General features: G+C 32.4%; 1 protein-coding gene across 2 annotated transcripts in view; it reads right to left on the minus strand.

Moving 5' to 3' along the window:
- Vps13D (vacuolar protein sorting 13D) overlaps nt 1–25,576 on the minus strand; it is an 862,750-nt gene that overhangs the window by 262,086 nt on the left and 575,088 nt on the right. For both annotated transcript variants that reach the window (XM_065502881.1, XM_065502880.1), the window contains exons 15-17: nt 18,288–19,163; nt 4,234–4,548; nt 941–1,438 (exon numbers count right to left, since the gene is read on the minus strand). In XM_065502881.1, coding sequence (XP_065358953.1) covers nt 941–1,438; nt 4,234–4,548; nt 18,288–19,163 — 1,689 coding nt within the window. The remainder of the gene's footprint in view (nt 1–940; nt 1,439–4,233; nt 4,549–18,287; nt 19,164–25,576) is intronic.

A 25,576-nucleotide genomic window follows, 5' to 3' on the forward strand; every position in this document is an offset into this window, starting at 1 on the left:
CCGCCGCCGTTTTATTTAGGCGCCGCCGCCACCGAAAATTTTTGCTCGGCTTGTTTCACTGATTTGTATTTGAATTAAAATGGAAAAATAAATACAAAAAAATATGTTAAAGTGCAAAAAAATAAATTTCGGTTAATCGACACAAATTAATTGGTTTATTTGTTATTTGAAAATCGGCAATTTTGAATTATTGGAAGAGTTAACCGACAGAATTATTCGGTTAACCGATTAAATACTCTAGTATACACTGACCAGTTCAATGTATTGATGAAAAATTAGTGTCCATTATTTTATTGTCAATAAATAATTTATATATAATGATATTAACATAAATTTCATTCATTCATAAATACTGATTCAAGTCCCCATATAAGACCAAAACTACATATTGATGGTGGGTATAAAAGATGAATATAACACTCTTACTTGTTTTATATTAGTATTATAAGTATGCTGAAATTTAGCTTTCTAGGTTTCATCCTAAAATATTAAAAAATCTAGTAATTTTCCCGGGATTGTTTTTCACAAATCCCGGGATTCGGGAAATCCCGATTTCGGGATTGGCATCCCTAATCTAGACACGTCGTTATTGAACGCTTCAGCACGAAAAAATAGAATAAGCTTAAATAAAAAATAAAATTCAAATAAATTTTTATTATTTTCCAACACTAGAAATAAGCAGATAACCTCATAAGCTGTAATTATAGGTATGGGTTGGTCAAAGTTGGTTATATTTTTCAATGAATTTTTTTGTTGTTGCAATAACTAAGTAATCACATAACCCGATAACCAGGCAACCGTGATTAACATTATAATAAAAAAATATATAATTCTAAAATTGAATTTGGGAACTTCGATTTTCAAATTGGGGACATGTGGTAATATTTGCCTGGCTACACTGATAAATATTGGTAAATATTGGAGAAATGTAATTGCTTACCTGGGTTGATCCAATTGAACAGTTTTCAAAGTAAAATCTTTTAGCATTTTTCGAAAACGGATTTTCGTAGATACGGTATATGTGATTATCAGCTAATTTATCATGACGATGAGAATGTTTTTTATATCCCAAAAATAACGCAGTTTTAAGAATAAATCTTTCTTCCAGTACAACAGTACAAGGGTTAATGTCAAAAGAGAAATATTCAAATATAACAGCATTTTTATTTGGACTTGGTAATAATTTTGCTCTTAAAATTAATGCCTCCCGGTTTGAATTTTCCGTATTTGTCTTCCAAGTGTATAACACTATAGGGCATTGCGTTTCCAACAGCTGATTATCTATTTGTAAATCTCCGACTTTTAAGTCTATAGACTTTGTAAAAGGCAATAGCGTTATATCAAATATGATGTCTTCTAAAGTCACATAAGCTAATTCTTCGCAAGGTGATCGTGTGACTATAGAAATACCCAATCCTTTCAACAGCGTAAGTTTAATCTAAAAAAATATAATAATATTTTATGAAAGTTTTGGAGTTTTATTCATACTTACATATCGCACACCCAGTTCAAATATGACACAACTCAAAATTTTAACATAATGAAAGATACAACGTTTTTTTAGCAACAGTTAACAACAACAAAATACACTGATATATAGATAAACAAGTGTATGGTGCATAGTTTAAGCATATAAACCCGACAAATTAATTTTGTGTTGAGTCACTTTTGAACTGGGTGTGCGATATAATTTAAATATGAAGTTAATTTACATTTTTTTGCTGAAATTGTCAATAAAAAACAATTTCAATAATTTTGTAAATTCCAAAGTGTGCAAGTAAATAAAAATAATTTTTTACAAAAGAATATAATTAATGCAATAATTCGTGTAATTACTTTTTTTTTAAAAAAAGGTAAATACATATTCCAATTAATTAGCGAATTTATTTTATAGAATTTTTTATATTCTTATTAATATATTAAATATGACTTTAAATATTAAGTTTATACATTTAATTATATATAATTGTGGTAATAGCAACTAGGTACCACATACATTATTTGGTAATGAGTGGTGGTTACTAGAGATGTGCGATATTTCCATACCTGTAATTGAAAAATCACTGGTAACAACAGTTACTGAATATTGCAAGTAACAGTAACAGGCGCACTTAATTTTTTTCTGTATTTTTGTTATATCTTTGTTGTTCTCATCAAAAAGCTAAATTTAGCTTTTTTAATGAGAGACAACATAACTGTACTTTTTGAAAGTAAACAAGTTTTTTTCATATTATTGTTGTTTGCCTTAATTATGCGATCAAATGTTCTTGGTGCTATTTTAAGTGGAAGATTCGTATAAACGCAGACGTGAAATTTGTTTTTAAAAAAGTTACCATAAATAAAATATTATCAATTTTAGTTTTTTTTTTCAATCAAAGGTACGATTTTAATAGTAACAACTTAATTTACTGCAACTTTTTCTATTTGAATCAATAAATTTCATAACTTTTAAAGATGCCCAAGGGAACTTTTTTGTCCGATCAAGAAAAGATTCAAATTAAATTTTTTCATGACCAAGGATGTTCCAATAGAGAAATTGGACGTAACATCGATCGTTCGGAATGTGTGGTGCGAAATTTCTTGAAGACAGGTCAAAATTATGGAGTTCGCAAACATACAAAGGGAAATACAAAACTAACAAGAAGACAACTTAATCTAATAAAACAAGAAGCAACCTGCAACAAATTGAATTACACACAAAGAATAAATTGAATCTTCCAGTGACTTCCAAACACGTTGCACACATTTTACGAAACGATGAAAACATAAAATGGAAAAAGCCGAAATTTAAACCAATGCTAAAAAAGCACCATAAAGAAAATCGTCTAAAATTCGAAAAAAAATATATGAAATGGACAGATGAGTGGAAAAAAGTAATTTTCTCTGACGAAAAAAAAATTAATTTAGACGGTCCTGACTCATACTCATGCTATTGGCACGATTTGAGATCAAACGATGTTCGGATGTCAAAACGTAATTTCGGCGGTTGCAGTGTTATGGTTTGGGCAGCGTTTTCTGCAGTTGGCAAGTCGAAAATATGTTTTGTTCCGACAAAAATGAATTAAAGTGCGTTTATAGGAAAATACCCTTAAAAATGGCTATTAATCTCGAAATTTAAGTAAACAAAAATAAATAAAGTACAAATGAATTTTTTTTGTAAACAATATTTTAAGTGAAGTCTTAACTAATTTAATAAACAAATTTGTAGCCCCCTAAACATGTTCTTGTTTAATTTTTACAATTTTTTTAAAAAAAAGTAGTGTGCGTTTATAGGAATATGCACCAGTGTACATTTAAGTCGTTCCTTAATATTTTTCAATATTCACTGGTAACGTTTTTGAAAAATGGACTTTAGGTCTATCATAGACAAGTTAAAGTATACTTCTGACGCTGAACTCGACTCTAAATATAAAACTAGCTGAAGTTGTTTTTAACTCCTTTAACAACAGCATCAGCTGTTCTTCGCCGAGTAAAAAAGTTCGTCACAAAGTAAAAATGTTTAAGTTACAAGATATTGGTATAGATTTTGCTATTATTGAACAGTTATCAATTATCAAATTAGTACCAAAATATCGTAACTATGATATTAATCTTATCTTTTCCATTTTTCCACAACTAACAACTTTCTTTCTTTAGATGTCCCGGTTACTTTTATTGTTTATGTTTTTTTTATTTTTTTTTTAATTTTGTATGTCACCTGTTCAGCGTTGCCACTTGTCTGTTTTTTGTTGTATATTGTATGAAAACATTTTCTACATTTGCGTTGGCACCCAGTTAAAGTCGGTTCAGTTTAAAACATACTTTAATTTTGACTATGGTTGCAAATTAATAAAAAACCTGTTTTTATTTTAAAGTTGTTTTTAAAAAGAACCGACTTTAGTGTTTGACTATGATTATGGGACAATGTGTTTAATGCATAACAAATGTCGTTCTTTTATGTATTTCAACAAACTCTTAAAATTTTGTTGCATTTGCTTAATTCTGTTATTTTCCTATGTTTTTTAACAGACTTTTTAAATCAGCAAATATTAGTTTTTGGTTAACATAAGAACATATTAATGAATAAATAAGAATAGAAAATAATAGATAATGTATTCTTCTTAACATAATTGTTATTTTGCTTATCATAGACAAACGATCACTGTTTAAAAGAACAGTGATTTATAAATCACGATCACTGAGAACGTAAAATGCGGTAATTAATACAAGTAAAATAAAATTTAAAAATCTTACCATTAATTCATCCAAAATAGCCAAATTATTGTTCTCTGTCATTCCCTTGTTAAAAACAGATGCATGATTCCACAGTGGATCTGGAGCAAGAATTATTTCATCAGAATTCAACTTAACATCGCGTATTTGTATAGATTTTATCGGACCATCCATTTTATTAATTACTTCGAGATGTCCGGAACCGGGCCGTAATTTTTGAATTTCAATACTTTGTTCAAATGGAATATTATTTGAATTCGAAGCTCTAGAGCTGGTCTCAATTCTACCCAAAACAGCATCAAAACCAGGCTGTAATCCATATACTCCATTTGCAGCCTACAAAAATGGTACATAAATATATAAAAATTTGTTAATTTCATTCGATTTTTCTATTTATTTTGTTATTACTGAAAATATTTTATACTAACATATTACCTGCTACTTCGATAGCGTATATTTTTTATTGTAATAGAAATTTAATTATAAATAATATTTTAAGTGTTTGTTTAATATTAGTTTACATTAGTTGTGTTCGCGTACTTGATAATAATTTGTACAGATTATCACTGAAAGTTACGGGATTCCGTTCGATTACTTTTAAAACTTGTAACTAGCGAGTAAGAGAGTGTTAAAAGTTACAGTTCGTAGAAGAGAAAAAATGATAGGACTTCAGTTTGTAGGCCTTCTAAAAGGCATACTTACTCATTCTAAAAGATCCAATAGTCATTCACACTGCCTGCTCTTAGAAGGTGTTCAAGAAGCCCTATGAATCCCTTTCTAATAACAAGTGAGTAAATGAAAATATTCTACATCAAAAAATAAAATACTCTGCATCTCTTTGATTAACTCTCTTTACAAATTTACAAAAATAAATTGCTTGTTGGCTACCAGCAGTCCATCATAAGTAGGCCTTCTCTCAGCCCTCTAACAGCAGCGAGTATGCAAGACCTTGGCTCGCAATGATACGCCGTGTAAAATTGAAATGATTTTAAATTAATACAATTTACAAGTTTTGCAAAGAAAAGAAATAAAATAACACAAAACAAACATTTTAAATTGAATTATATTAAAATATAGCCTATTTTGACAGATTGTTGTTCGCGTACTTTTTTTGTTACTGGATATTTTTTACTGGAAAGTACGCGAACACACCTATTTATTCATTTAAACAATTACAATATTTGTGTATAATAAGTTCCATTTATTTTGTTTACATTTGAAAACATACAATCATATGTTTCTTGATCTTGATATTTTTTACTGGACAAAAATTGTGCAGTAACAAATATCAAAATCTACAAGTTTTTATAAGTAAACGAACGCAATCCCGTAACTTTCAGTATTATCAGGTACGCTAACACAACTATTATAATAATTATTTTAAATCACATTTATATGTTTGTTTTCTCTACAAACTGACGTGTATTTTATTCGCTTCGCGATTTTATTTATATTTTATTGTTTTTTAGTGCAAATAAAAATTTTAAAAATTAGCGATTGGACGCTTTGAAATTATATTTGTGTCTAGTGATAAATATAAAAATTTGCAAAAGCAATTTTGTTAAAAAAAAAGAAAAACAATTGGTTTAAAAAAATAAAAAGTGTTAATTCCTTTTGTTTGTTTTAAAAGAGCACATGAATTCTCATGATGAGAGGAGGCTCACTATGAACGGCCTACATATTTCTTAACGGGGAGAGTGATCAAAACAAAAAAATTAATGACCCCAGCTACAACAAAAATTATTTAACCGCCAAACCAGCTGAGAGAGCTCATGTTCCCTCGTGATACAATTACAAGATCAAAATAATACACAAACAATATCACCAACCAATAAAATCATAAAAGAAAATATGAAACATTTAAATACAACAACAACTATACCAGTTTTAAAAACACAGACAAATACTGTTAATAAACAAGCTTGTGATCCACTAACAAAGAATAGTGAGAGTTTGAATGTTTTTAACACTAAACAAACCACAATAAATAATGATGTTACACTGAAGGGCGCTATACCAAAAAAAAAGATATGTACATTGAAATCACCAGTACTACCAGGTATGCTTAGATATGTAAGTTGTTCGTTGTAACCACTGTGCCAAATGCAGCGACAGAAGCAGCAGAACGATTCTTGTTTTCGACTGCGATTTAATATGTTTGTCGATGTGTATATTGATATCAGCATTCTTCTACGCACTTTGTTTTCGACTGCATATCAATATGTTTGTCGATGTGTATATTGATATGTGTAGTCTTCTACGCACTTTTGAAGCTAATTGCTTATTAATATTTTACAACAAAAAACATTGAACAAATTATTAATATTCATAATTGTAACGGTGCAAGCTTGATAATGATGTTAATAATCTTAATTATGAAGTTGTTTTGTCGCTTTTGGTTTCTACATTAAACAAGAATTTTTGGTTTTTATATATTTTAGTTGCATATCATCAGTCTAATAAATAAGTTTGAAAAGAAATAAAGATTTTTGTTTTATTTTCAAATAATAGCCTGTGAAAAAGCTTACAGGCTCAAACATTGGTGACCCCGACGTGATGATTCAAATAGTTGTGGTTTAAATCAATTCGGATTTATAACCAAATTCAATACTTTCGTTTTCGATAAAATACACCATGCCTGATAAAAATGGATCGACTTCAGGAAATGGGGGAAATGATGTCTCCAAATATTCAACTACAGTATCGTCGATTAGCAAGCAGTTGGCTGATCTTAATACTCGCTTAACTACAGATGAAGTAAATAGCTTGGATGACGTTGATCTGTCTGTGCGCCTTGACTACATTGAAAGTCTGCATTCCCACTTCGAACAGGCTATTTCGAATTTGGAAGAAAAATGTGAAGGTGATATTGATAGCAACATACGTTTAAACTTCATGACATCATATTTCGAAGTTAATGCAAGAATAAAGCGGAAAATTAATGCCAGTGGTTACTCCCGATCTGCGCCTCACTCCTCTACGATTCGTCAGTTTTCGTTGGATGAATCCATGAATGTTCGCAAAACTAGACTGCCTGAGTTGAAAATACCTCAGTTTAGTGGTTCATACACAGAATGGCCTGACTTTTTCGCAATGTTTACAACAGTAATAGCAAACGATATGGACTTAAGTAAAATAGAGAAGTTCCAACATTTGCGTGCGTGTTTAATGGGAGCTGCTCTGGATACCATATCATCTTTAGATCCTACCGACGCTAATTATGATAAGGCTATTGAATTATTAAAGAATCGTTTTGATAACAAATTAATTAATTTTCAGGCACACATTAAGGAGATTTTCGGAATGAATGGTGTCGATAAGAATTCAGCGTCAAGTCTACGGCAATTAAGCGATAAACTCAACGCTCATATGAGAGCTCTTGAAACAATTTGTACTAGGGAGCAAATTGCCGACGGCCTTTTAATATATATAGTTAACTCAAAGCTTGACACACAATCACAAAAAAATGGGAAGAAGCGTTGCAAAGTGAGCAGTTGCCATCGTGGCCTTCTATGGCATCATTCCTCGAACGCAGATGTCGTATGCTTGAAAATCTTGAAAGTTCTATGGTAACAAAAAAGGCAAATCAACAGGTGTGCAAGAAATTTAGTAGTTATGGGCGAAATGTTCTCGTTGCCTCCAGCGCAACGACTCCAATCTGTAATTTTTGTGATGCAAAAGACCATTACATAACCAATTGCTCTCGCTTTGCAAATCTTTCGCCCATGTTACGTTTTAAAGAAGCTAAAAGATTAAATCTATGTCTTAATTGTTTGAGAAAAGGCCACCGGCTATGGAAATGTAAATCTGGAAACTGTCGTTATTGCTCAATGAAACATCACTCATTGCTTCATATGGACAATAACAGTGCACAACAGTCTGAGGGTCCACGCATACTCCAGAACGAGTCGCAAGAAAACACAAACGTAGATCTAGTATCATCACAAATTCAATCGACTCTCGTTTCTTCTTTAGCGTCCAATGTCACACCTGAAGCCCTGCATACACCAAATGGTAATAATGTGTTTTTAGCTACGGCCATAATTTTAGTAAAAAACAAATTTGGCGTCTTTATACCTTGTCGAGCAATTTTTGATTCTGCATCGCAACTGAATTTTATTACTAGTCGTTTTGCAAAACAGTTACAGCTAAAGGTTAAGCAATCATGTGTATCAATTTCTGGCATAGGCGATGGCAATTTTATAGCAGACAAGTCAGCTAATGTTATGATCAAATCGTGTCACAGTGATTATTGTCTTTCGTTTGCTGCTGTTGTTATACCCACAATAACTGAATATCAACCAAATACAAAATTCGACGTAAATCAGCTCAAAATACCTGCTAATATAAAAATGGCGGATCCAGATTTTTATAAACGTGGCCGCATAGACATTTTAATTGGAGCTAGCTTGTTTTTCGACCTCATGAGCGTAGGTCAACTTCGATTTGGAAATAACTTGCCATTACTACAAAAAACTCGACTTGGATGGGTAGTTTCTGGTGGTGGTACTACTCTATCAAATTCTTTTTCGTTAGCAACAGTATATACAGATCGCCATGAAACAAAAAATGAATTATTAGTTGATGTTGTCAAAAGCTTTTGGGAGATTGAAAATAACTTTGAAAATAATACAAAACTTTCAACAGATGATGAATTTTGTGAGCATTATTTCCAAAAAAATATAATTAGACTCGAATCTGGCGAATATTCTATTAGTCTACCGAAAAAACTGAATGTTCACGAACTTGGAGATTCATACGTATTTGCTCGTAGACGTTTTTTAGCCCTTGAGAATAAATTGAGTAAGCATCCAGATATTAAGAAACAGTACACAGCCTTTATGAATGAGTACGCTAATTTAAAACACATGTCTCTGGTCTCAAACATTCCCAAGCAAATTAAAGTTAATTTTCTGCCTCACCACTGTGTACACAAAGAAGATAGCACAACAACAAAGCTAAAAGTTGTGTTCGACGGTTCCGCCAAAACAACTACAGGCTTATCACTTAACGACATTCTTTACTCGGGACCAACAATACAGCCTAAATTATTTAATACATTACTTCGATTTCGTTTCTTTAAAATAGCTTTGAGCGGAGACATTTGCAAAATGTACCGCTGTGTTCGTGTTTCACACCCAGATAATTTTCTTCAGTGCGTACTGTGGCGAAATAGCCCTGATGAAGATATACAAATTTACAAATTAGATACTATCACATACGGCACTAAGCCTGCTGCATTCCTTGCAATTCGTTCAATGCATCAACTCACTATGGATGAAGAAAAAACTTTTCCTATTGGCGCTAATATTGTGAGACAAGACTTTTACGTCGATGACTTGATATCCGGTGGAAATTCTGTTGAGGATGTTATTGAAATTCGAGATCAAGTAACTAAGCTGCTAAAACTAGGAAATTTCGATATTCGCAAATGGTGCTCAAATGATGTATCTGTCATAAAAGATATACCGTTCTCTGATCGTGAAAAATTTCTGAAAATACAAGATGGTACCGACATTGCTAAAACTTTAGGAATTTCATGGGATCCAAATACTGATACATTCATATTTACACTTTCCCATGTTGTGGATATTAAAACTATTTCAAAGCGAACTGTTCTATCGTCGATTGCACGGTTTTACGACCCTTTGGGCCTAATTGGACCAGTTATTACTAAAGCAAAGATTTTTATGCAAAATTTGTGGAAGTGCAAACTGGACTGGGATGAAAGCCTGCCTCAAAATTTATATTCGAATTGGAAGCAATTTATATCAACATTTTCTCTAGTACACAAATTTATATTTCCTCGATTTGTTTCCATTCCAGATTCCGCTGTTCAAATACACGCATTTTGTGATGCCAGTCTATCTGCATACGGTGCCTGCATTTATGTGAGATCGGAATCATGTGGAGAAATTAAAGTCAATTTATTGTGTTCAAAATCGAGAGTAGCACCATTGAAGGTTCTCACCGTTCCTAAGCTTGAGTTGTCTTCTGCATTGCTGTTGGCAGAGCTTTTAAATGGAATTAAAAATACACTCAAAAACAAATACGAATATCATTGCTGGTCTGATTCGATGGTTGTTTTATCGTGGTTACGGGAAGAGTCTGCCAACTATAATGTATTTGTTGCTAACAGAGTAAGTCGTATACAAAATTTAACTAATAATATGTTGTGGCATCACGTTCCAACCGCATTAAACCCTGCGGATATTTTATCAAGAGGGGCATCTCCAGAGGAGCTTCTTAATTCAAATCTTTGGAAGGAAGGTCCAGATTTTTTATATAAAGGAGCAGAATTCTGGCCAAAGTCAATCAATTTTATAACGGAACTTCCTGAGCGTCGTCGAGTCATTTTAATCGCATTATCCGCCACTGATTTTTCGTTAAATTGCAAATATCACAATTCTTTTCCTAAAATTCAACGCATTTTTGCATATGCCTCAAGATTTTTAAATTTTAAAAAGGCCGTTAAACGCAATGGAGAGTTGACACCACAAGAAATAAAAATGGGTACTCATATTTTGATTCGCAATATACAATTTATACATTTTGCAAACGAATATAAAGTCTTACAAAGAAATGAAAATGTAACTCCATCTAGTAAATTACATTCATTAACGCCCTTTATGGATTCAGAAGGTTTGATTAGAGTTGGCGGCCGGTTGCAATACTCATTTTTAAATTTCGAAGCTCGACACCCAATAATTTTGCCGAAACGCCATCCCGTTACGAACGCTCTAATTTTGTATTATCATCAACAACTATTACATGCCGGCCCACAGTGTTTGCTAGCTAACATTCGACAGCAATATTGGCCTATTGGGGGCAGAAAAACAGTAAGTTCAATCATTAGCAAATGTATTAAATGTTTTCGCTTAAAACCTAAAATTGCTCAGCATATAATGGGTAGTTTACCAGCGGATCGTGTGCAGCCAAATAGAGCATTTTATACAACGGGTATAGATTTTTGTGGCCCATTTTACTACAAGTCTGAAATACGAAGTCGGCCTCCATCGAAATGCTACGTATGCATCTTTATTTGCTTTTGCACAAAGGCAACCCATTTAGAGTTGGTGCCGGATTTGTCGACGCCTTCGTTTTTAGCAGCTCTAAAACGTTTCAGCTCAATTCGCGGCAAACCAAAAACTATATGGTCGGATAACGCGACTAATTTTGTTGGCGCTAACAATGAATTAGCAGAGTTGCGCAAGCTGTTCTTTGACCAAACTCATATGCAGCAAATACACCAACAATGTCTAGAAGATGGAATAAATTGGAAGTTCATACCGCCAAGATCGCCACATTTTGGTGGTCTTTGGGAGGCTGCGGTTAAGGCAGCAAAATTTCATTTTTACCGAACTGTGGGGTTATCAATTTTAACATTCGACGAATTGCGAACTTTTGTGTGTCAAATATCGGGCATTCTAAACTCAAGACCTCTATTTCCAATAACAGAAAATCCAGATGATCTCGAGGTTTTAACCCCAGCTCATTTTTTAGTAGGCTCAACATTAACAACAATTTTGGAACCCGATTTAACTGAACTAAATATAAATCACTTAAACCGTTGGCAAAGAGTGTGCTACATGCAGCAAGTTTTTTGGAAGAAGTGGAGTAGTGCATATTTAACAATATTACAAGAGCGGTCAAAATGGAGTTCTGCAAATGCCAACCTCACTAAAGGAACTATGGTCCTCGTCAAAGACGAAAATATTCCACCCTTAAAATGGCAATTAGGTCGTATAGTGGACGTGGTCCCAGGGAAGGATGGTGTAGTACGAGTGGTTCTAGTCAAAACAAGCAACAATATATTTCGTCGAGCTGTTTCCAAGTTAGCAGTACTGCCTATTGAAGATAATAAGGTTGAAAGTCATAACCTTTCAACGGGGGGAGGATGTTCGTTGTAACCACTGTGCCAAATGCAGCGACAGAAGCAGCAGAACGATTCTTGTTTTCGACTGCGATTTAATATGTTTGTCGATGTGTATATTGATATCAGCATTCTTCTACGCACTTTGTTTTCGACTGCATATCAATATGTTTGTCGATGTGTATATTGATATGTGTAGTCTTCTACGCACTTTTGAAGCTAATTGCTTATTAATATTTTACAACAAAAAACATTGAACAAATTATTAATATTCATAATTGTAACGGTGCAAGCTTGATAATGATGTTAATAATCTTAATTATGAAGTTGTTTTGTCGCTTTTGGTTTCTAAGGAGTGAGATCGAAAAATTCTTAACATACATATATGTTTATAAAAAAGAAACCACTAAACTTACAGCTTTAATTTTTTTTTTATTTGATTGAAATTATTATTACAATTTACAAAAAAAATTATTTTTATAGTTTTAATCACTAGTGATGAAATTTTGAACCTTTTTCGGAAACCCTTCCATTAACGTTTTTATAGTGCTTTCTGTCACTTTGCTCGAACATGTAGTCCATCTCCGTTTAAAATCTACCACACTTTTGGACACCTTTTTTGTACTCTTCAATTCTCTTTTAACAAGAGCCCAATATCTCTCCACTGGCCTTAGCTCCGGGCAGTTTGGAGGATTTGCCTCTCTTGGTACAAATACCACATTATTGTTCTTGTACCACTCAAGGGCTTGTTTGCCATAGTGACAGGATGCCAAGTCAGGCCAAAAATAAGTGGACACATTATGAAGTCTTATGAATGGAAGCAGCCTTTTTTGTAAACATTCCTTGATGTAAATTTCGGTATTTATAGAGCCCGTTGTAACAAATGAGTGGCTTCTTTTGCCGCAACTGCATATTGCTTGCCATACCAAGAACTTTCTGGGAAATTTTGTCTGCTTTTGGGTCCTAAACTTTTCTTCAACATTCCCTCGAGCATCAGCAACATAAAATTTTTGACCTGGAAGTTGCGAAAAATCTGCCAGAACATACGTTTCGTCATCCATTATGCAGCAAGAATATTTTTTTATAAAACTTGACTTCAATTTCCGTGCTCTGTTTTTGGCCTCTAAATTTTTAGTAGCGTTCCTGTCAGGAACTTTTTGAGCCTTGTATGTTTTTAAACCTGCATTAGCTTTAACTTTTCGTACCAAATAGTCCGAGCACTGAGCTAACCGGGCTGCTTTCCTACCGGATGTGTTGGGAGCTCTTTTGAAAATGCGTTCTATTTTTTTGGCTTTAGAAACATCATGTGGACCATTCCTTCTACCTGAACCAGGTTTTCTATCAACTGACAAGTTCTCCCGGTACTGTTTAATAACATTGGAAACAGTTTGACGGCAGACCTTTGTATGCTTGGCCAACTTTTTGTAAGACCAAGTTGGGTTTTGTTGAAAATATTTAATAATTTCAGTACGCACTTTTTTCTGGTCACTCATTTTAATCAGATTAACAAAAAAATTAATATAATTGACATTACACATAATAACTGACATGTTTTTCAAAGGTAACTTGATCAAAAAAAAATTCAAATAATACTTGGGTTAAAAAATGTAATGAAAAACGTGTGTTAAGAATTTTTCGATCTCACTCCTTACATTAAACAAGAATTTTTGGTTTTTATATATTTTAGTTGCATATCATCAGTCTAATAAATAAGTTTGAAAAGAAATAAAGATTTTTGTTTTATTTTCAAATAATAGCCTGTGAAAAAGCTTACAGGCTCAAACATAAGTATTAATAAAAGAAATTTAAGTCCCCAAAATAATGGAACGTCTGTCAAGAAACAGAAGATAGTTGATAATCCCTTGATAGGCAATCGTTTCGCACTCTTGAGCGATTATAATAATAATAAGAGTATAAAAGATGGTCCTTACAAAAAAAATCATTAAAGCCACCACCAATATATCTGCGTGAGTCCAGCTCGATAAAATTCCTCAGCCAATGTTTAGAGTCGAGTTGGAGCCAGAAAAAAACTAAATTGAGGGGAAATGAAACTCACCCAATTTACTCAACACGATATCTGTTAAATCATAGAATAATCATTGAGGAGCCTCTCAAAAGAAATGTGGCAATTGTCAAGAGTTTGGACATACTAAAAATTATTGTACCTTGCGAACAGTGCACATAGGTCTGGCGAACCACATTTTTTGGCCAAAACTCAAAACTCTTTTTCCTATATTTGTTGTTAGGATGTAGTAGCAAACACTTCAGATAAACAAAAAAAATATTTTGTTTTTACAAACTTCAATTAACCGTTATTCTATGAAGGGAGAAAGTTCAATGTTTTAAGTGCAGTGGTAAACTGAAACACGTGGTGTAATTTTTTGTTTTCTTTGAGTCACATATTACACGAAAATAAATAAAGTTATGGATATTAAAGTTAGTTATGGATATTAATGACGATGGAAAGTAGTTAAATTTTTAATAGTGAAATATTCAATAAAAATTATGGTAATAAGAAATTACATAAAAAACTTTCATAACCTAAAAATCAGTGATTTTAACTTTTTATAAAAAAAAAATAGTATATAACTTATATAATTTCAACCGATTTCAACCAACCAAAAACGCACAAAATTACAGTGATATTTTGTGCTTACGAATCATCAATAACTTTCTGCTAGTTTTTGCTTATTTTGAAGAAATCAATTTTTGTTTCAGGATACTTTTACTTCAAAAATTGTGATTTACTCATAATTATATAATGTATATAACATACATAATTTCAACCGATTTCAACGAACCAAAAACGCACAAAATTACAGTGATATTTTGTGCTTAGGAATCATCCATAACTTTCTGCTAGTTTTTGCTTATTTTTAAGAAATCAATTTTTGTTTCAGGATACTTTTACTTCAAAAATTGTGATTTACTCAGAATTTGGCAGAGTGGAAGTAAAAAACAAAAAAAAAAATTAAATTATTAAAAACTTAAAAAAAATTATGTTTTTTGTTATTAATTGTATCATTTGTATGTATATAAGTGAATATTTTAGTTTTGGCCAAAAAAAGTGGGTCGCCAGACCTATGTGCAGTGTGTGTGGCATGCGGAGACCTTCATTCTTCATCACAATGTGATATCCTAAATAATGGTCTCAAAAGAAAATGTGGTAACTGTGGTGGCGATCATTCAGCCAACTACCGCGGGTGCCCAGTTTATAAGGAGTTATTGAACAGATTAAGAGAGAGGCAAAAGCTAATAAGAGGGAAAACATCTGAAGTACCAGCCTACAAATTTGAAAACACCTACACACAAGTCAATTCTGAAGTTCCGCTATTGAACAAACAAGCAGCCTCAACTCAATAAAATTCACAATCCACTCAAATTGATCAGCCTAAGAATGTAGCAGGTTATTATGCCAATGTTTTGAGAACGGGTTGCCTGGTGTTCCCCAAAATACGGGAGGGTTGGAAGCACTTATGCACGCGCTTACCCAGAATATTACCTCTCTTAATCAAAATATGACAAACTTTATGTCATCCATGCAAAACACAATACAAGAGCTTTTAAGAGCGCAGAACCAAATGATACAAATCCTCTTAACAAAAAAATGAGTTATTTGAGACTATGTTTCTGGAATGCAAACCGTTAAAAACAACACAAATCAGAGGTATCCCACTTCATGCAGAATAAAAACATCGACGTGCTATTGGTTTCGGAAACTAATCTTACCAATAGGTATAACTTTTATATTTCGGGTTATACATTCTACTGTACAAATCATCCTGACGGTAAGGCACATGGTGGCACTGGTATTTTAGATAAAAATCGTTAAAAACATTATCCCCTAGATGAATTATCAAAGGACTATATGCAGGCAACATCCATTCATCTGGAAAGCTTTGCTGGAGATTTAAATATAAGCGCGATCTATTGCCTACCACGCTTTTCAATGACCAAGGAGAAGTTTGAAGAATTCTTTAGCGCGCTAGGAGGTCGCTTTCTGGCATGTGGCGACTATAATGCCAAACACACTTACTGGGGCTCTCGACTAATGAATACCAGAGGTAGACAGCTTTATAATGCATTAGTTGATCGCAAAAATGGCCTGGATTTTGTGTCCCCTGGACAACCAACATACTGGCCTGCTGATCCTAAAAAATTCCTGATCTCATAGACTTTGCCATAACAAAAAATATTAATCGAAATTCAATATCTGCAGAAATGTCATATGATTTATCTTCTGATCATTCCCCAATTATAGTATCTTATTACGGGAGGACTAACATTTCAAAATTTCATACTGAAACATATTACTTTAAAACAAATTGGCTTAAATATAAAAAAGCAGTCATATCCACACAGATCTTTGCATTCAGTGTGAGGAAGATGTAGATAAAAGTGTCAATGACTTTACGTCATTAATTGTATCGGTTCTAAATCATTCAAAGAGTCAAATATTTCCTAAAACTGATATGCACATTTCCAACTCAGATATTGAACGACTTCTTTTAGAAATGAGAAAACTCAGAAGAGAATGGCAACAAATAGATCAAGCTGAAGGCTAAAATATTTGCCGATCACTTAAGTACAGTCTTTCAACCAAACTCGCCAACAACTGTTTTTGAACTTGAAGAGCCACCTGTGTCAACATTATCTAATGATGACATATTAGCTATAAGCCCAGAAGACATTAACGAAGTAATCAAAGATAATATAATATTAAAAAAATCACCTGGAAATGATTCTGTTACACCTACTATGATTAAAAACCTACCAAGTGTGGCAATAATTGTGTTGTTACAATATTTAACGCGATCTTTAAACATGGAGTTTTTCCGACAAATTGGAAAACTTCTCAGATAATAATGATACCAAAACCAGGTAAAGACTTGACCGTATCATCCTCCTATAGACCAATAAGCTTACTTCCTTGCTTATCGAAGCTATTCGAAAAAGTGTTCCAAAAGAAAATAATACCATTTTTAAATGAGAAAAATAGAATCCCAGTTCATCAATTTGGTTTCCGGGAACGCCACGGAACAATCGAACAAGTTAATCGTATAACCGGAGAGATAAGAAAATCCTTTGAATCAAAGAGATATTGTTCAGCAATATTTTTGGATGTCGCTCAAGCCTTCGACAAAGTATGGCACAAAGGCCTGGTATATAAAATAAAATGTTTGCTGCCACCATCTACTCTTATCTATCGGACCGTATATTTACAGTTAAGTACAACGATTACGTGACAAGAGAATATAGTATTGGAGCAGGAGTACCACAAGGAAGTATTCTTGGACCTACCCTCTATTTTGTTTACACCTCTGATTTGCCTACGAGCGATGAATTGATTATTTCTACATTTGCTAATTATTAGCTCGCATGAAAACCCATATATAGCATCTAGTAAACTCGATGGCTACTTAAGATGTGTGGAAACATGGTTAAACAAATGCAGAATACGTGTAAATGAGTTAAATAGCAAATATGTTACGTTCACACTGCGGAGGGGATGCTGTCCACCTGTCACACTTAACAATGTTAATATACCTCAGTCCGATTATGTTACATACCTTGGTATTCACTTAGATAGAAGACTTACTTGGCGCCGTCATATAGAAACCAAGAGACTTCACATGAAGTTAAAAGCATCTAGCCTTCACTGGTTAATAAGTGACCAATCAAAGTTAAGCCTGGACTATAAAGTCACCCTGTATAAAATCATTTTAAAACCAATTTGGACATATGGAATCCAATTGTGGGGAACGGCCAGTAATTCCTGTGTTGGCTTATACAGAGGGCCCAGTCGAAAATTCTTAGGACCATGACGGGTGCACCATGGTACATAAGAAATGAAAACATCCACAGGGACTTGGATGTGCCACTAGTGAAGGATGAGTTTAAGAAAGTCCGCGATAAATATATACTGAAACTGCAATCCCACCCAAATCGGCTTGCTCGGCTTCTCGCACAGAACCAAACCAGATCAAGGCTTTGTAGAGGAGGTCTACCACCCCGCTAAGATGAGGTCCATGCATCAAGCAATGCTCTCTTTAGAGAGCAATTAGTTTTAATTTTAGTTATAAGATTTAATCACTTATTGTTAGGCCTAATGATATAGGCAGATTCAATAAATAAATAAAAAGTGCTTTTAATGAATAACATAAAAATTAATTTCGAAAAAATTAAAATGGCGTGAACTCACCTGTACACACATATTTGCATGACACATCAGTCTTCCGGTTTCGAAACGCCAGGTTTGTGTGGTAACTCTTTGATTATTTTGTGGTCGCACAACGAGCTTAGTATAGTCGGTAGGATTTGGCGGTTTTTCTAGATCTAAAACTAAGCGAGGCGTTGGATGTGTTGACTTGGAAAATTCCGTAGGAGGAGAAGAACCTTCATGTTCTAATTGACCATACGAATTCATTAGCCATAGTTGAGAGCGGTCACCTGTACACTTTTTAGTTATTATTACTCGCTTGTCCTTAACGCCTAAAACTAATTGTTGCCCTTCTATTCCTACATTTTTGTTATCACAATCAGACAAAACTAGTCGAAATGTTTCCTTGAAAGCAATATATATGAAATTTGCGTATGTAATGCTTTTAGCAGCACCGGTTTTGTTGATGGAGTATTCAATAAAATTGCCACCAGGTGCTTCTAGAAATAAAGCTTGTGGTCCTATAGGATCATCTAATACATATGCCAGTGACGACTGTGGTTTAACATTAGTTCTCCAATGTGGTTCGATACCTTTTTGAGAAAAATATATTGAAACTTCGGAATAATTATCAATTCTTATTGGTGGTGGCAAAGTACTAGCATCCGTAAAGTGTAAAAGGTATGTTCCTCCATGCAATATAACTTCCAAACGTAAAAATATCATTTCACCTAACTCATTTCTAACGTTAATATAGAGGCTTTTTGCTTCATTTACTGGCAACCCGCTGGACCAATGAGAATACTCATCATCTGCTACTCTCACACACAACAACGGCTCCTGCTCACAATTTGGCCAATGAAAGGGGAAATTGCATCCTGGTAATGCAATTATTACTTTATCTGATGAAATTGTTTTCTGAAATGAAAATAAATATCAAGTACTTATGAAATTACCATAGTATATTCTCATTAAAATATTTTGTTATTTGGGGAAGTGTTCACCAAATATAGTGTTTTTGACTGGAGACCCTTCCTGGTCTAGTAATCTGACGTCTTAAATATTGAAAAAATAAACTTAAAAATTTATAAACATGTTACATTGGACTTTTTCGGTGCTTCCGAGATCTAAAATTATTCTCTGTCGTCTAAAAAACCAAGTGCATAAAATTTTAGCAAAATGTGTTAACTTTTAAGGTGGAAGTACATAACACGTATTCAATTCGGCAAGGTAGATAGAACAAGGTACACAAAATAGTTTCAAACGCGATTGCTACAAATATGGGATATGGTCTTAAAGTTTTGGCAACACTGATAACAAATGTGTTTAATTTTTTTAAACAATTGTTGTATGGAATGAACATCACTGTTGTATATTGATACATTTTACCTTAATATGAATACGAACGATTTTTATTCGCTGATTATGCAAGTTTAACAACAAGTTCAATCTGTAATTTCAGATTTTATTTACTGAAAAAAATAATAGTACAATTACTTTATTATTTAATATTCATTGTTTTGCTGCACTATGATTGAAATGACACATAAAAGTTATAGTGTTACCATCACAGAATTTACAAAAAAAACATTAAAAAACTGTTTACTTAAAATGCTGATTATGAATACGAATTTATAGTAAAGCTATTTTAGGCCTAAAATGTGTTTTAACTAAATTGTATTTTAAACCTTAAAATTGATTTTTTTATGAATATGGGAGTTAGTGTGTATAATAAATAAAAACAAGGCGGTGTGTCCATCATGATATGGGAGTGTTTCTCCTCTTCTGGTGTCGCACAGTGTCAGATTTTGCCAATTTAGGGGGACTAAAGTCAAAATTTTGTTTGTGTTTTTTTCCTTAAATGTCAATTCAATATGAGAGACAATTGTCCAAATAATAAATAAATCCATATCAAAGTGAAGAAATGTGAACCAAAACAAAGTAACGGTGCACAGTAGGAATTGGCAGAATAGGAGCTGATCATAAATACTTTTTATAAAATGTTAAATATTGACATAATTTTGTTTGCATAGTAAAGCTAAGACATTGTGTAATATAACATAGAAATATTGGAGAAATCCAACTGGTATAACTATTCTATAATATTGATTAAGTATGAAGAATTTAAAATATAATATTTTTGTACTTTAAAATAACCATATTTAAGGTCATTATTTTCGATGATATAGCTTTTACCGGAAAATATTTTAAATAATATTAGATAGATTTAGATTTTGTTTAGATATTTATTCATTCATAATCTTTAAATAAGATTATGAACTGCTCTTAATATTTGCATATTTTCTATTTAATGTTCAATTGATGAAGTATTAATTTTTTGGTGGAGTATATGTTTTAAGCTCCCCTTGGCGTTAAAATTAATATAAAATGAAAGCTTAATGTGTTGTATATTAAATTCAATGAATTAAATTTGCGGCGGTCTGCGGCTGCAGTCAGGGGAAATAAAAACCCTTTACAACTCACAAATTTATTTTTAAAATTTAATGTATTTTGTATTTTATATATCGATATTTAGGTATTTTAGTCCCATTTAATAAATGGAAACAGGGAAAACGAGTACTATATATTTTATCTGAGCCATTTAAATCAAGTTTTTGTAATATTTAAACCGTTTAAAATTCCTGATGTTATAAGATTTTGCTCGTTAGTATGTGCGGAGGATGTATGTTACATAAAATCTGAAGATGATGAAAAAAGAGAAATAGGAAATGGTACAGAAACAATTTCGCGAGGAGTTAGGTTTAATAATAGATAAATCACGCCAGGGAAGCGGTAACAGTAATGATGGGAACACAGCTAGAACATTTTTCCAAAATTATACCTGCTCCGCACAAATTACTGGTGTGAACGAAGATTTGATTTTTAGGTTATATAACCTCCTTTATTAAATGTCATCAGGTTTATCATTAAATGGGGAAGAATTTGGTAAATATGCAATAGAAACTGCAAAAATATATGTCAACCATTATAGTTGGTATTATATACCATTATCCATTCATAAAATTATTATTCATGGAGAGAGAATAATCATACATTTTGCGGTTTTACCAATTGGTCAGTAGTCGGAAGATATCCAGGAATCCAGAAATAAGGATTATAAAAGATTTAGACTACATCATGGATGAAAATGCTCAAGAAAAGCTATGAACGAAGATGTTTTTAACAGGCTTATGTATACGTCGGATCCATATATTTCAACTCTCAGGAAAACTTTTTTGAAATCAAAAAAAGACTATATACTGTAGCTTTTTAAAGAACCTGAACATATTATCACAATGAGAAATAAATTTAAAAAAGTTTACTTAATTGTAGGTATTTATTTATTCAGTATTCATGTATATGTGTAAATAGTATTTAAATAAAACTTATTTCTATATTAGTGTAAAATAATGTCAATTATTCATTAATTCATTACTTTCGAAAAGAAATATTACAACAAAACTTTTGTTTAAACTGTAACAATAAAAATGTTCAATTTCAAACATATATTACAAGGCAACCATTGAATTTTTCAAGCTCATATTAATACATATAATCAGAAATATTGTCAAAATTATTAGTGTAAAATAGTAGGCATTTATCTTTAACAGATAAAAACTTACAGATTTATGATCAGAAAACGACCAAAATTTCCCACTGTGCGGTGCTCCGAATGTCGTGTTTATTACAGAAAATAAAAATCCAATTTCTACCCGCTGCATGTTCACCAACTTTGAACAATTATAACTTTTTTTGTATTTGAATATTTTTTGCCAATTTCTTTTTTGTTTTCTTAAGTTTTTATTCTTTTTAATAATAGTAATAAAGCTATTTAACAAATAATTAACGATAAATTTTCCGTGGCGTTTTAGATAAATCGTTTTATTGTAAGTATATCTGAAAAGTAAGAAATCTTTCATGGACTCAAAAATATAGAATACCATTTGATTCCAGGGTTCTGTTATCATCACATGATAAATTGATATATAACCTATTGGGATTACAAAATATTTTTTGCAACTTTTTGCATACTTCATACACATTTTTTCAAAAGTTCAGCAAGATAGTTTTCGACTTAAAGTTGTTTTTCAATGTTATGTTTAAGGGTTAACGATTACCGATTTTAGTAAAATTTTCAGACTATATTAAAAATTACATGCATATAATATATACTCTAAATAAGTTTTACTTAAAATTCATAACAGTAAGGAAATTGATATCATTCGCAAGAATATGGCCAAATAATTAATTTTTCGAAAATCGCAAAATTTAAATCGCAGGTACGGAAAAGCTATACGAGATATTTTCATACCTTTTTCATATTTTTATTCCCTATTATATTCTCAATAAATCCCAATGTGATGACAAACAAATTCTGAAATTAGCTTAACAAAATTTTTAAAAATTTTAAAATGGCCGTTAATTAAATTTAATTTGGTCATACTTGGTTAACGGTATCCTACGAAGACAAAAACTCATATACAAGTAAATATGGATATATTTTAAGTGAAAATGAGCTATTATTTTAATATTTCTCAAAATATGTTAATTCTCTTTCTAAATTTCTTGTTCTAGTGGTTTGAGACAAGTTAATGGTCTGGGGATTTTTTTAATAACTTTAACATTTTTTAACCAATTTTTGTCTTTTATATCTCAGACGCAAGTCCGTCAACCACAAAACCAAAATATGAACCCAGAGGTAAGAGAGCAAACGCCAATTTTCAATTTTACCAGACTAGAATCTACAATAGAAACTCTTGTGCAATCGGTAAATAACTTTACAAACTCAATGAGTAACATGATGCAAGAAATACTTAAGATGCAGTCAATGTTATTGCAGGCTTTGCTTAACAGACCATGAACTGCCTAAGAATATGTTTTTGGAACGCTAACGGCATTTCCCAACATAAAAACGAACTCGAGTATTTTCTTAAAAGCCATGAAGTTGATATAATGTTAGTTTCGGAAACCCATTTGACGTCTAGAAGTTTATTTAAGATAAATGGATATGTTTTTTATGGCACAAATGATCCAAGAGATAGAGCATGTGGAGGCTCTGGAATTTTAATTAAAAACCGTATCAAACACCATTCAATGTGTGATATTTGTGAAGATTATCTTCAAGCTACGACAATCTGTATGGATGATTGCTACAGAAACCTATTAATTTCGTCGATATATTCACCAAGGTTTTCGATTACTGAAAACAAATATGAAAATTTTTACGAATCACTAGGACCCCGAATCCTGGCAGCTGGCGATTATAATGCTAAGCATACTCACTGGGGATCAAGACTTGTAACGCGCTTGTAACTTGTGTCGCGCTTTGTTTAATGCAATTTCTAAATTGAATTTGAATGTGCTGTCGAGCGGAGAACCAACATACTGGCCTACTGACCCAAGCAAAATACCCGATGTCATTGATTTTGCAGTTACAAAAAATTTACCAATGGAACTAATGCAGGTTAAATCTTCATTAGAATTATCCTCGGATCACTCACCCACCTTCGTTACTCTATTGAACCCCCGAGAAATAGTATCCCCCACTGGAATCTCTGCAATATCAAGCACGAAAATAAATTGGTTGAAATATAGAAAATATATTAGCACACACAGTACAGAAAATATATCGCTAAGAACACCAGAAGATATCGATATCTCACTCAAAAAATTTTAACAAAACTTAAAACTTGCTGTTGAACACGCCACTCAAATAACCCAACAAATAAGATACAATAGACTCTATTCTGCAGACATTGAACAGTTATTAGCTGAAAAAAGAAGAGTTCATCGAGTGTGGCAACTCTACAGATCCCCTCAACTTAAAACGGAGCTTGGAAAATGTCGCAAACGCCTCAGTATGCTTCTTCACAAACGCAAAACTGACTCAATTAATAAATATCTGGAGAACTTAGATGCCACCCAGTACTCAAGTTACTCCCTATGGCGAGCTACAAAAAAATTAAAAAGACCTGTTATGAGCAGACCTCCTCTACGTAATTCTAGTGGAGGCTGGGCGAGAAACGATAATGCCGAATCTTTGCTTAATAAAGTGGTCTTAGGGAATTATACAAATCTGTCCAAAGTTTGATACCATTGTCAGTGGACGTGGCTAATTTGAAGTCAGGCAGTACATGATTGACGCATTTACAAATACGCAAAAAGTTTATTACCATGTTAGACAAAGATGTTCAAAATCATGTATAAGACGAACTCCATGCTTTTCTTGCAGCAAAACGTTAGTTTGCTATATTTGTGTTTATCAATCGATTTATTAAATATTATGCAACACTTACGTAGGCGGTTAATAACATCACTTAAATATATTTTAAGATCATGGCCTTTGTCTATTTCAACGTTATCATTATAAATGTCATCCTCAATATCACTTTCGACTACCGTTTCAAAATCACATTCAACTCCACTTTAATCTAAGTTTATATTTTGATTATTAATTGCGATTCTTCTAATATTTTGCCAGCTAAACATTTTTTATTTTCATTGGTTCAAGTCCTGTACAAAATTTTGAAAGATTTGTTTTTAGAATTGTAACTTCTTGCAGTAATATTTATATATTTATAGAAGGAGCTATCGGAACGCTCATCTACAGTGATCGAAAGTACATTTGTCTTTAGTTATATGTCGAATTTCAGAAACAATACAATTTTTGTGAGGCATTATTACTTATTTAAATTTGGAATTATGAAAAATTTTAAGCAATTTTTTTATTCGATTATTCTACATAAAATTTTTCGAATTATTCGTTATTCGAAAATTACCATTTTTAAAATTTTGTTTTTATTTATTTCATATTTTATTTATTGTATCTTCACAAAATAATGTGAACTATCAATACTTTGTTCAAATCTTAAATCTAAATATTAATTTCTATTTACGTTCCACCACAGTTGGACGAAAAATTATGTTTAATTTATAGATCCTATCATCAGCGCAGGTCTGTTGGATTCCTTCTTCTTAGTCGGATGTAGCCATTACTTCTCATTAATGTTCGTGCAAGTGGGTTTGGGTGAACTTCTAACTTTTTCAAACATGACTCCGCTTGTTTTTTTATTTCATTTTTCACCAGGGAGACATTCGTAATATTTTATTTTGGAATCTTTGAATTTTTTCAATATTAGAAGCTGAGGCCGTGCCCCATAATTGAATTCCATGGCACCATATGGGTTTTATTATTGAGCTGTACAGCAAAAGTCTGCAATCTAAACTCAATCTCGAGTTTTTACCATTTAGCCAGTAAATTTGTAGTAATTTTAACTTCATTTGAGTCAATTTCGTATCTATATGCTTTTTCCAGGTAAGACGTCGCACAG

Source organism: Calliphora vicina, chromosome 3 (genome assembly GCF_958450345.1).
Source record: "Calliphora vicina chromosome 3, idCalVici1.1, whole genome shotgun sequence".
Lineage (NCBI taxonomy): Eukaryota > Metazoa > Arthropoda > Insecta > Diptera > Calliphoridae > Calliphora > Calliphora vicina.